Source organism: Rhinopithecus roxellana, chromosome 12 (assembly GCF_007565055.1).
Source record: "Rhinopithecus roxellana isolate Shanxi Qingling chromosome 12, ASM756505v1, whole genome shotgun sequence".
Classification (NCBI taxonomy): Eukaryota; Metazoa; Chordata; class Mammalia; order Primates; family Cercopithecidae; genus Rhinopithecus; species Rhinopithecus roxellana.
In genome coordinates, this window is record NC_044560.1 from 79,038,511 (window position 1) to 79,052,053 (window position 13,543).

Here is a 13,543-nt window from a genome sequence, read left to right on the forward strand (position 1 = left end):
ACTCAGATTACTTTTAATTAAAAAGCTGCTGCACAGAATGATAAAACAGAATGAAACAACTAAAAAAAGGGACAAAATATTTGCAAATCATACACATGACAAGTTTAATATCAAAAATATATAAGAAACTCAAGGCCAGGCAGGGTGGCTCACGTCTGTAATCCCAGCACTTTGAGAGGCCGAGGTGGGTGGATCATGAGATCAGGAGACTGAGACCATCCTGGCCAACATGGTGAAACCCCATCTCTACTAAATATCCAAAAATTAGCTTGGGGTGGTGGCGCATGCCTGTAATCCCAGCTACTCGGGTGGCTGAGGCAGGAGAATCACTTTAACTAGGGTGTTGGAGGTTCCAGTGAGCTGAGATCACGCCACTGCACTCCAGCCTGGTGACAGAGAAAGACCCCATCTCAAAAAAAAAAAAAAAAAAAAAAAAAAAAAAAAAAAAAAAAAAGCTCAAATAACTATACAACAAAAAACTAATAACTACTAAAAATGAGCAAAAACCTTAAATATATTTCAAAACATATACATGTACAACAAATATATTAAAAAATACTCAGTGTCAATTATTATCAGAGAAAGGCATGCCAAAAAAACAAAAAAACTACAAGATACCAGCTCACCACTGTTAAAATGATTTTTATTAAAAATTAAAAAAATGACCAAGCGCGGTGGCTCATGCCTGTTTAAGTGTGAATTTTTGAAGTTGGCAAAATGTAATCCCAACACTTTAGGAGGCCGAGGCACGCGGATCACCTGAGGTTGGGAGTTCAAGACCAGCCTGACCAACATGGAGAAACCCTGTCTCTACTAAAAATACAAAATTCGCCAGGTGCGGTGGCACATGCTTGTAATCCCAGTCACTCGGGAGGCTGAGGCAAGAGAATCACTTGAACCTGAAAGGCGAAGGTTGTGTTGAACTGAGATTGTGCCATTGCACTCCAGCCTGGGCAACAAGAGCAAGACTCTGTCTCAAAAAAATAAAAATTAAAAAATTTTCTAAAAAGTGTTGGCATAGATATGAAGAAAAGGGAATGCTTGCACACTGTTGGTTTTAATGTAAATGAGGACAGTAATTATAAAAAACGAAAGATTTTACAAAAAAACGTAAGATCAAAATTATTATATAATACAATAATTTCAATACTGGACATATATCCACAACAAATAAAATAAGGATGAAGAAACATTTGGCCGGGCACGGTGGCTCACGCCTGTAATCCCAGCACTTTGGGAGGCTCAGGTGGGCGGATCACAAGCTCAAGAGTTCAAGACCAGCCTGACCAACATGATGAAACCCCGTCTCTACTAAAAATACAAAAATTAGGCCGGGCGCAGTGGCTCAAGCCTGTAATCCCAGCACTTTGGGAGGCCGAGACGGGCGGATCACGAGGTCAGGAGATAGAGACCATCCTGGCTAACACGGTGAAACCCCGTCTCTACTAAAAAAATATAGAAAAACTAGCCGGGCAAGGTGGCGGGCGCCTGTAGTCCCAGCTACTCGGGAGGCTGAGGCAGGAGAATGGCGTCAACCCGGGAGGCAGAGCTTGCAGTGAGCTGAGATCTGGCCACTGCACTCCAGCCTGGGCGACAGAGCAAGACTCCGTCTCAAAAAAAAAAAAAAAAAAAAAAAAAAAAAAAAAAATTAGCTAGGCACAGTGGCACATGCCTGTAATCCCAGCTACTTGGGAGCCTGAGGGAGGAGAATTGCTTGAACCTGGGAGACAGAGGTGGCAGTGAGCCGACATCAGGCCTCTGCACTCCAGCCTGGGTGACAGAACAAGACCCTGTCTTAAAAAAAAAAAAAAAAAAAAAAAAAAAAAATTGCACTCTATGTTGTTTGCAGCACTCCTCACAATAGCCAAAATACAAAGTCAACAGTTTGACATCTAATTAGTAAATAAAATAAATGCGGTATACACACAAAATTGAATACTATTCATCTTTTAAAAAAGAAAATTTATTACTTTCAGTAACATGGATTAACCTGGAGAACATAATATTACTTTAAATAAGCCAGACACAGAATGAATAATATGATATCACTTACACTTTTTTTTTTACACTTTTTTTTTTAAAGACAATTTTGCAAGTTTCCCAGGCTGGATTGCAATGCTGTGATCTCGGCTCACTGCAACCTTCACTGGGTTCAAGCAATTCTCCTGCATCAGCCTCCCAAGTAGCTGAGATTACAGGTGTCTGCCACCACGCCTGGCTAATTTTTTTTGTATTTTCATTAGAGACAGGGTTTCACCATGTTGGCCAGGCTGGTGTCGAACTCCTGTCCTCAAGTGATTCACCTGCCTGGGCTTCCCAGGGTGCTGGGATTACAAGTGTGAGCCACCAGGCCCGGTATCACCTACACAAGAATTCTAAAGAACAATCTCATTGCTGTAGAGAATAAAATGGTGAATACCTAATGCCAAGTTGTTTAGAATGGGGAGTTAGAAAGCAAAGAATATATAATTATACTTGAACAAGAGGAATAAGTCCAAAATATTTATTGTACAGCACAATGACTATAGTTCATTCTAATGTATTTCTGGTTTTCAAAAATGTTAAGACAATGCAACGCGATCTCACAACAAAAATGTTAACTACATGAGTTAAAGCATTAATTACCTAGAATTAAGCATGTGACGGTGTATACATACCTAAAAATATTGTTTTGCAGAATAAATACACATTTTGTCTGTCAACTTGAAAAGTGTATTTTTTCTTGGCATGGTGACTCATACCTGTAATCAGTGCTTTGAGAGGCCAAGGTGGGTGGATCACCTGCGGTCAGGAGTTCAAGAGCAGCCTGGCGAACAGGGTGAAACCATGTCTCTACCAAAGATACAAAAATTAGCCAGGAGTGATGGTCTTTAGTCCCAGCTACTCAGAAAACTGAGGCAGGAGAATCACTTAAACCCAGTAGGTGGAGGCTGCACTGCACTTCAGCCTGGGAGACAGAGTGAGACCATTTTGGAAAAAAGATTTATATATATATATACACACACATACATATCTATATATAAATTATATATATATATAATTAAATGGATGCACTGGTTCACACATTAATTCCAGCAATTTGGGAGGCCAAGGTGGGTGAATCACTTGAGGTCAAGACAAGACCAGCCTGGCCAACATGAAGAAACCCCATCTCCATGAAAAATAGAAAAAGTAGCCAGGCATGGTGCCACCAACCTGCAATCCCAGCTATTCGAGAGGTTGAGACATGAGAATTGCTTGACCCTGAAATGTGGAAGTTTTAGTGAGCTGAGACCATGCCACTGCACTTCAGCCTGGGTAACACAGCAAGACCCTTGTCTAATATATATATATATATAAAACAATGTTTCAAGTACTGTGTATTTGTCTTAAACAGCTGAATAGTATCAAAAATAGTTTTTGTCATTTAGTTTGTCAGCCATGACCATAGGAACTCTGATATTTATTATTTTATTTACTTATTTAAGACAGAGTAGAGTACAATGGCACGATCTTGGCTCAATGCAACCTTCGCCTCCTGGATTCAAGGGATTCTCCTGCCTCAGCCTCCCGAGTAGCTGGGACTACAGGCACCCACCACCATGCCCAGTTATTTTTTCTATTTTTGGTAAAGATGGGGTTTCACCATGTTGACCAGGCTGGTCTCAAACACCTGATCTCAGGTGATCCACCCACTTCAACTTTCCAAAGTGCTGGCATTACAGGCGTGAGCCACAATGCCCAGCTTAGAAATTCTAATATTTAACAGCATTTTCTGGACCCAGCAGAGTGTATGGGAAGAGCTAATGTACATTAGGGCTTTTATTTCAAGCATAGGGTATTTAGAGTTTCCGTTGTTGATGGTAATAATAAGAAAAACACTAAAAGGTGCAGCTGTTGCTTACGGTCCCATGACTGGCCACTCCGTGAACACAGTAAACTAGTTTTTATGCAAAATAATGGGAAATATTTTAATCCAAAAGCAGACATGTTCTCCAAAAGTTTTCCAGAGAAAAGGACCAGGGAGTTGACTACAGTTAGGTGACAAAGAACAAAAACTGTAGACTAGAAAAAAAAGTGAGAAGTTCCTCCAAATTGTAATATCAACATGAAAAAAAATTGCATCAAATGTCAAATCCAGAGATCATTTTATTATTTTGCCAACTTCAAAATTCACACTTAAAAATGGAAGATACTGTACAGAAACACAAGTCATGGTATAAGTACGTTATAAAAATTAAATTTGAAATTGTTCACTTTCAATCAACTCTTAAAAATTAAATTTCTAAGACATCTATTTTAGCAAACTATATTTTTCACTCTTTGTGTGAGAATCTAACAAGGTTTTCCTTTTATAAACAAACCATGCTAACTGATATTCTTCTCACTGATACATATTCTATGCTAAGTGATACATTCTTGTGGAAAGTGTTATGTCTTTTAATTAACTAATCTGAAAATTATGTTAATAAGCAAACACTAGTTAAAACAAATTTTTCAATGCATTAAAAAGTACCAACTTTCTCATCGGTTCCTACAAAGTACTATGTGAAATGACATCACATGGAGATAAGTGAGAAACCTGTAGCCATAATAGAGCAAGAAGAAGAAGGGCTGTGACACATAGTTAGAATACACTTAAAAAGTGAAAAAAACAAATCAAGATAATTAGGAAATTAAAGCACCAGAATCTCTTTAAATTCAGCAAGATTCAGCTTTGCAGCCTGAAAAAAAAGTGTTCTCTCCACATGAAAAAAAATCAATGTTGTATCTTCAGCATTGATATTTTTTTTTTTTGAGAAAAAAGTCTCACTCTGTCGCCCACGCTGGAGTGCAATGGAATGATCTCAGCTCACTGCAAACTCTGCCTCCCACATTCAAGCAATTCTCATGTCTCAACCTTCCAAGGAGCTGGTGTTACAGGCACCTGCCATCATGCCTAGCTAATTTTTGTATTTTGGTAGAGCTGGGGTTTCACCATGTTAGCCAGGTTGGTCTTGAACTCCTGACTTCAGGTGACCTACCCACCTCGGCCTCCCAAAGTGTTGACATTACAGGCAAGAGCCACCATGCCCAGTCGGTATTTTTTTTTTTTTTTTGAGACAGAGTCCAGTTCTGTTGCCCAGGCTGGAGTGCAGTGGTGCAATATTGGCTCACTGCAAGCTCCGCCTCCCAGATTCATGCCATTCACCTGCCTCAGCAACCTGAGTAGCTGCAACTACAGGCGTCCACTACCATAGCTGGCTAATTACTTGTATTTTCAGTGGAGACAAGGTTTCACTGTGTTAGCCAGGATGGTCTCATCACCTGACCTTGTGATCTGCCCAACTCTGCCTTCCAAAGTGCTGGGATTATAGGCCTGAGTCACTGCACCTGGCCCAATGATATTTTTCATTTCTGAATCAAAGTTACAAACTAAGTTCAGCACGAATATTTCTGCCTTATTATGGAGCATCTGTTATACAGCAAGCCCTGTCATGTTTGTTGATATATTTTACATATAAAAACATTCTCAAAAGTTACGAAGCTTCCCTAGTACTTACCTGAACAAATTGACTCAATAAACAAAATTTATGTCAATAATAAAATTTTAAAAAAATAACGAAATAAAGAGGCTTGGCTGGGTGCGGTGACTCACGCCTGCAATCCCAGCACTTTGGGAGGCCGAGGTGGGCATATCATTTGAGGTCAGGAGTTCCAGACCAGCCTGGCCAACACAATGAAACCCTATTTCTACTAAAAACACAAAAATTAGCCAGCTGTGGTGGCAGATGCCTGTAATCCAAGCTACTTGGGAGGCTGAGGGAGGAGAATCACTTGAACCTGGGAGGTGGAGGCTGCAGTGAGCCAAGATTGCATCACTGCACTTCAGCCTGGGTGCTAACAGTGAAACTCCATCTCAAAAAATAAAAAATAAAAATAGGCCTATGTAAGTTTCTGCACTTATAAGAACAAAATGGAATGTTCTAACACTAAATAAAACCTAACACTAATGGAATTACGTAATGGAATTACCTTTGAAAATTGCTTTGTGTGCACTACTAAATTTCATAAAAACAATTCCTATAATCACTGACCAGCTAACATAACGAATACTTTTTAAAACAGAAAGAAGAAATCTGCCCCGCAGACATTGCGGGCCACACAGTTTCAGTAGTCTGTGGGTTTCCTACCAGCCACATTCTTGGACCATAATCATAGAGGACATGATGGAGTTGCCGAGGTCGCGCATCAATGCTGGCATGCTAGCTCAGTTCATAGACAAGCGTGTTTGCTTCGTAGGGAGGCTGGAAAAGATTCATCCCACTGGAAAAATGTTTATTCTTTCAGATGGAGAAGGAAAAAATGGAACCATCGAGTTGATGGAACCCCTTGATGAAGAAATCTCTGGAATTATGGAAGTGGTTGGAAGAGTAACTGCCAAGGCCACCATCTTGTGTACATCTTATGTCCAGTTTAAAGAAGATAACCATCCTTTTGATCCTGGACTTTACAACGAAGCTGTGAAAATTATCCATGAGTTCCCTCAGTTTTATTCTTTAGGGATTGTGCAACATGATTGATCTTCATGGATTTTCATACAATTGCAAATGAGCTGTATTAAAGACTATTAAAGGAAGCCCCTCTTGTTTGAGGGAGAGATTTCTGTGCTTTCTCATATTTAACTTGCTCTTTTTAAGATATTCCAACCTAGAGTTTTTGATGGAACTGATATATTGACAGTTCTCACCTAAGTCCTTTTAAAAAGAATTGCTACTCCAATATATGGTCAGATTAGATGCAAGAATAACGCAGTTCTCTGAGTTTAGGTTTCTATTTTATTAATAAAAACTAAAATGGTACATACAAAAAAAAAAAAGAAATAAGAATCAAGAAAATCATGGGTCTAGTATGAGTACCAGAAAAATTAAAAAAAAATTTGCATGTAGATTCTGAATTGTAAGCCATAAGAATTTACAGCAATAAATTTCATACATTTTAAAGGCTTCTATTTTCTGGAAGATCTTTTGAGAGTAATTGCACCTTTAATGCTTGTTTAAGATGTGAGCAGTTATTAATGGCTTTGTCACATTCTTTATATTTGTACAATTTGTCTCAAAAATAAATTATTTCCTGTGCACTGAGGTATGAGCATTAGTTAAGTTTTGCCACATTCTTCACACTTGTAGTTTTCTCAAGTATAAAGTATCTTACCTACAATCAAGTGAGACAACTATTTAAATAGCCTTTAAAGGCTCTGTCATATTCTTCACATTTCTAGTTCTCACCAGCATGATTTCTTTCATATTTAAAAAAGTTTGAGATTTCACAAAAAGCATTGTCACATCTTTAAGGTTTGTGCTTGCTCTTTAGTATGAATCATCTTATGTATGTTAAGAATTGAGGACTTGTTAAAGGCTTTGCCACATTCTTCATATTTGTAGCGTTTCTCTGTAGTATGAATTATCTTATGTTTAGTAAGGGATGAGGATTCACTAAAACCTTTGCCACATTGTTTACATTTGTAAGGTTTTTCTCCAGTATGAATTCTGTTATGTACAGTAAGGGATGAGGGTCGGTTAAAGGCTTTGCCACATTCTTCACATTTGTAGGGTTTCTCTCCAGTATGAATTCTGTTATGTGTAGTAAGGTATACACGTATTTTAAAAGCTTTACCACATTCTTCACATTTGTAGGGTTTCTCTGTAGTATGAATTGTCTTATGTTTAGTAAGGGATGAGGATCGGCTAAAACCTTTGCCACATTGTTTACATTTGTAAGGTTTTTCTCCAGTATGAATTCTGTTATGTACAGTAAGGGATGAGGATCGGTTAAAGGCTTTGCCACATTCTTCACATTTGTAAGGTTTCTCTGTAGTATGAATTATCTTATGTTCAGTAAGGGATGAGGATCGGCTAAAACCTTTGCCACATTGTTTACATTTATAAGGTTTTTCTCCAGTATGATTTATGTTATGCAAAGTAAGGGATGAGGATCGGTTAAACGCTTTGCCACATTCTTCACATTTGTAGGGTTTCTCTCCAGTATGAATTCTCTTATGTGTAGTAAGGTGTGCACGTATTTTAAAAGCTTTGCCACATTCTTCACATTTGTAGGGTTTCTCTCCAGTATGAATTCTCTTATGATTATTAAGGCTTGAGGACACATTAAAGGCTTTGTCACATTCTTTACATTTGTAGGGTTTCTCTCCAGTATGAATTCTCTTATGTTTACTAAGGCTTGAGGACATACTAAAGGCTTTGTCACATTCTTCACATTTGTAGGGTTTCTCTCCAGTATGAATTCTCTCATGATAACTAAGGCTTGAGGACACATCAAAGGCTTTGCCACATTCTTTACATTTGTAGGGTTTCTCTCCAGTATGAATTCTCTTATGTTTACTGAAGCTTGAGGACATACTAAAGGCTTTGCCACATTCTTTACATTTGTAGGGTTTCTCTCCAGTATGAATTCTCTTATGTTTACTAAGGCTTGAGGACATACTAAAGGCTTTGTCACATTCTTCACATTTGTAGGGTTTCTCTCCAGTATGAATTCTCATATGACTATTAAGGCTTGAGGACACACGAAAGGCTTTGCCACATTCTTCACATTTGTAGGGTTTCTCTCCAGTATGAATTCTCTTATGATTATTAAGGCTTGAGGACTCACTAAAGGCTTTGCCACATTCTTCACATTTATAGGGTTTCTCTCCAGTATGAATTCTCATATGATTATTAAGGATTGAGGACACACGAAAGGCTTTGCCACATTCTTCACATTTGTAGGGTTTCTCTCCAGTATGAATTCTCTTATGATTATTAAGGCTTGAGGACTCAATAAAGGCTTTGCCACATTCTTCACATTTGTAGGGTTTCTCTCCAGTATGAACTCTCTTATGAATATTAAGGCTTGAGGACTCATTAAAGGCTTTGCTACATTCTTCACATTTGTAGGGTTTCTTTCCAGTATGAATTATCTTATGTTTACTAATGATTGAAGGCCAGTTATAAGCTTTGCCACATTCTTCGCATTTGTAGGGTTTCTCTCCAGTATGAATTCTCTTATGATTATTAAGACTTGAGGGCATACTAAAGGCTTTGCCACATTCTTTACATTTGTAACGAATCACTCTAGTATGATTTCTTTCATGCTGAGTTAGTTGCGAAAGCATGCAACATGATTTGCCACATTCTTTACATTTGAAAGAATTATTTCCAGAATGTCCTATCTTATGGCTATTTGAACCTGAAAATTTATGAAAGACTTTTACATATTTATCACATTGAAATATTTTGCTCCGGGTAGTTATCAAACATTGCTTAAGTTCATCATAACCTCCTTTGTGCATCTTACACTCGTCCAAACTTTCACTGCCTTTTCTTAATTGTAAATTGTCATGTTCATATTTTCCACATCTTCTCAGTATTACTTTTGAGAAAGAATCTTTTATTCCCTGCTCTGGCCAAAGGTCTTGGGCAAAATGAGAATACACAACTGAAAAAAATAAAAATAACAAATCACTTACTAGACTCAGATGGATATACTTTACAAATCTAAGCTATAAAATTGCACAAACTACATAAGCAAGATGGCATAGGAAAATACCACAGGCCATGATTACTTCATAGACATATAAATGCAACAAAAACATACAGACCAAAATACATCTGTGGAAAATGTATAAATGGATTAAGTATGTGCAGTGCCCCCAAAGACCCTCATAGAATGAAGAGAAAAGTTTATTACATCTACCCAAAACAGCTCTTCCTGCTCCCCAATATACCAAAGAACCTTTACAATAAAATTGTAAGCTCCTGAATTCTTTTTTAAAAGACAAGTAAAATACTGGCACATTCATCTTTATTTCCGTCTTCTAGGGGCTTTTCCAGACACCTGGTTTCTGTTTCCAATGACATAAAGTCATATACTTTGAAGTGACACTTTGAGTTTGCTGAGACTAAATGTAAATGTTACAGTAGCAGAGAAACTACAGTATAATAGACAGGGAACAGGTGTAGCAAGTTATGACTCTAAAGAAACATGAATAAACTTCTTTAACTAGAAAGTAGACACTAAATTCAGACAAGACATGTCACAAGAACCTGTTTGACAGACTCCCAACATCTCTAACCAAGACAATTATTTTCAGACTATGCCATAACTTATGTGACAGGTAGCTTTTAATAACGTCTGAATCTTAAAGATTACAATGTATACAAAATAGGGCACCACAGTTCCATCAAATATATCATAAAGTTTTCAGAAATAAATTATAAAAAAATGTTTATAGGCTGGGCACGGTGGCTCATGCCTGTAATCCCAGCACTTTGGGAGGCCAAGGGGCCGGCGGATCACGAGGTCAGGAGATCAAGACCATCCTGGCTAACACAATGAAACTCTATCTCTACTAAAAATACAAAAAATTAGCTGGGCGTGGTGGTGTACACCTGTAGTCCCAGCTTTTAAGGAGGCTGAGGCAGGGGAAGGGTGTAAACCCGGGAGGCAGAGCTTGCAGTGAGCCGAGATTGCACCACTGCACTCCAGGCTGGGGGACAGAGCGAGACTCCATCTCAAAAAAAAAAAAAAGATGTTTGTATTTAATTTTAAAAATTGAAAATAAAGTGAATAATACTCAATGAGTGAAATAGAAACAGAGAACTACAGAAAAACAGAAAAACGAACATAATGAAAGTATGAAATATCAAAAAAACAGAAACTGTGGAGATAAACAATACAAAAAAAATTATAACTAAAAAATTCTAGCCAGGCGCAGTGACTCATGTCTATAATCCCAGCACTTCGGGAGGCCAAGGCGGGAAGATCATGAGGTCAAGAGATCGAGACCATCCTGCTTAACATGGTGAAACCCCATCTCTACTAAAAATACAAAAAATTAGCTGGGTGTGGTGGCAAGCACCTGTACTCCCAGCTACTCAGGAGGGTGAGGCAGGAGAATTGCTTGAACCTGGGAGGTGGAGGTTACAGTGAGCCAAGACCAGGCCATTGCACTCCAGCCTGGGAGACAGAGCAAGACTCTGTCTCAACAAAACAAACAAACAAATTCTAATAAAAAACATAAAATAAAAATGAAGAAGCTCAACAAACTAGGAAATACACAAAAGTATTTATAGCAAACACATATATAGGCACACTTTTAAAAGTCACAGACAAAAAGAGAATCTTGGAAACTGCTTGCAGTTTGTAAGATATATCACTTACAAGCAGGCTTTCAGATAACCACTAAATTGTCAACAAAACTTGTGGAGGCCAGATGGGAATTGTGTGATATAGTCAAAGTCCTGAAAAAATAGCTACCAACTGAGAATAATACCATCAGCAAATCTGTCCTGCCAAAAATAAAACAAAAAAACCTTTCAAAGTAATCAAATTCTGAGAAAGTATATTGGCGCTGCGTGTACCCTATGTATAAAAGATGCTGAAAGCAGTTTCTTCCACTGAAAATAACATGATGCAAGAAAACAACAGGCCAGGTGTGCTGACTCACACCTGTTATACCGGCACTTTGGGAGGCCAAAACAGATGGATCACCTTAGGTCAGGAGTTCAAGATCAGCCTGGCCAACATGATAAAACCCTGTCTCCACTAAAAATGCAAAAATTAGCCAGGTGTGGTGGTGTGTGCCTATAATCCCAGCTATTCAGGAGGCTGAGGAGGGAGAATCACTTGAACCGAGGAGGTGGAGGTTGCAGTGAGCCGAGATTGCACCACTGAATTCCAGCTTGGGTGACAGAGCAAGAATCCATCTCAAAAATAAAAAAAAAAGAGAGAGAGAAAATAACACATAATCATATAAAAATACATTATTTTCTAGGAAAGATATGCACATACATAAAAATGAAATTTCTTACCATTGTTATAATGATGCAGAAAACAATTGTAATTATGCTATAAAATGTAAAGATTCTAGAGAACAATATAAAAATTAAAAATTTGAGGAAGCATTTTTTTTTTTTTTTTTTTTTTTGACGTGGAGTTTCAATCTTGTTGTCCAGGTTGGAGTGCAATGGCACAATCTCAGCTCACTGTGACTTCTGCCTTCCAGGTTCAGGTGGTTCTCTTGCCTCAGACTACAGAGTAGCTGGGATTACAGGCATATGTCACCACACCCAGGTACTTTCATATTTTTAGTAGAGACAGGGTTTCTCCATGTTGGTCACACTGGACTCAAACTCCCGACCTCCAGTGATCTGCCCACCTCAGCTTCCCAAAGAGATGGGATTACAGGTGCAAGTCACCAAGCATAGCAGAGGAAAAATTTTTATATTCAGCTGAAGTTTATTTTTTACTAGATTAAAATATATTCTTATATCTTTTAGAGGTTTTGTGTAATCCCCAAGGTACTGCAAACAATATATGTTTAGATAAACAAAACAAAATAAGAAGTAAAAGCATAATACAAAAATAAAACAGACCCAAAAGAGGACAAAGAGAGAAAATGAGGGACAAAGATACAAGAATCAAATAAAACAATAAAAAATTATTAAGTTCTTCTGTTTCAGAAAATTATTTAAATATATAAACAATTTTCCAATCAAGAGACATATTTTCAACAAAAGGATTTATTTAAAAAATCTTAAAACCCAAAATCCAACTTATTTTCCTGCAAGAGTCAGCTGAGATCTAATGATTAAAAAAAGACTGAAAGTGGCAAGATGGACATAGACATTCTGTGCAGATATTAACCAAATGAGAGTAGAAGAGATCAAAATAACATTACATAAGCTGTATCTTAAGTCAAAAACTGCCATATTTTATAACATGTATTCTAAGTCAAAATTACATGGAGACAAAGAAGGAAATTAATAGCCATTTACTGTAAACGTAAATGTGTGTGTGTGTGTGTGCCTGTGTATCTCACATTTGGCTTTCAAATAAATAAAGCAAAGAGTGACAGAATTAAACACATAGAGAGCAATATCATTATAGTAGGATATTTTACTACCCCACTGTAATAAAAATAAAACAAGATAGAATATTGGTAAGGAAAGAGAAAATTTGAAGAGTATAAAACATTTCTAAAAGAAGTACAGAGAACACTCCTCAACAACATCAGGATACACACCCTTTTCAATAGCTCATATGGCCGGTTGCGATGACTCAAGCCTGTAAACCTAGCACTTTGGGAGGCCAAGACAGGTGGATCACCTGAGGTTAGGAGTTTGAGACCAGCCTGGCCAACATGGTGAAACCCTATCTCTACTACTAAAAATACAAAAATTAGCTGGGCATGGTTCAGATGCCTGTAATTCCAGCTACGTGGGAGGCTGAGGCAGGAGAATCACCTGAACCTGGGAGGAAGAGGTTACACTAAGCCAAGATCAGGCCATTGCACTCCAGCCTGGGTGACAGAGCAAGGCTCCATCTCAAAACAAAAACAGAAACAAAAATGAAAAAAAAAAACTCATATAATCATACAACATTCTCCTTGAAAAAAGTCTTAACAAATTTTTGTAAAACAAAATTTTTGTGCATTACTATATATGACCAAAATGGAATGAAGATATAAAACAATAATAGAAAAATACCTGAAAAATGTATACATAAAAATTAAACAGCATAC

The 13,543-nt window shown here is 37.7% G+C and overlaps 1 protein-coding gene and 1 pseudogene across 1 annotated transcript in view; one reads left to right on the top strand and one right to left on the bottom strand.

The window, feature by feature from the left end:
* Positions 1-6,542, top strand: part of LOC104667969 — a 38,217-nt pseudogene extending 31,675 nt beyond the window's left edge.
* The window catches only part of LOC104671909 (zinc finger protein 91), a gene marked incomplete at its 3' end in the record, with an annotated part of 193,822 nt that overhangs the window by 35,358 nt on the left and 144,921 nt on the right, over positions 1-13,543 (bottom strand). Inside the window, 1 exon segment of the mRNA XM_030942334.1 lies at positions 7,330-9,168. Coding sequence (XP_030798194.1) covers positions 7,330-9,168 — 1,839 coding nt within the window.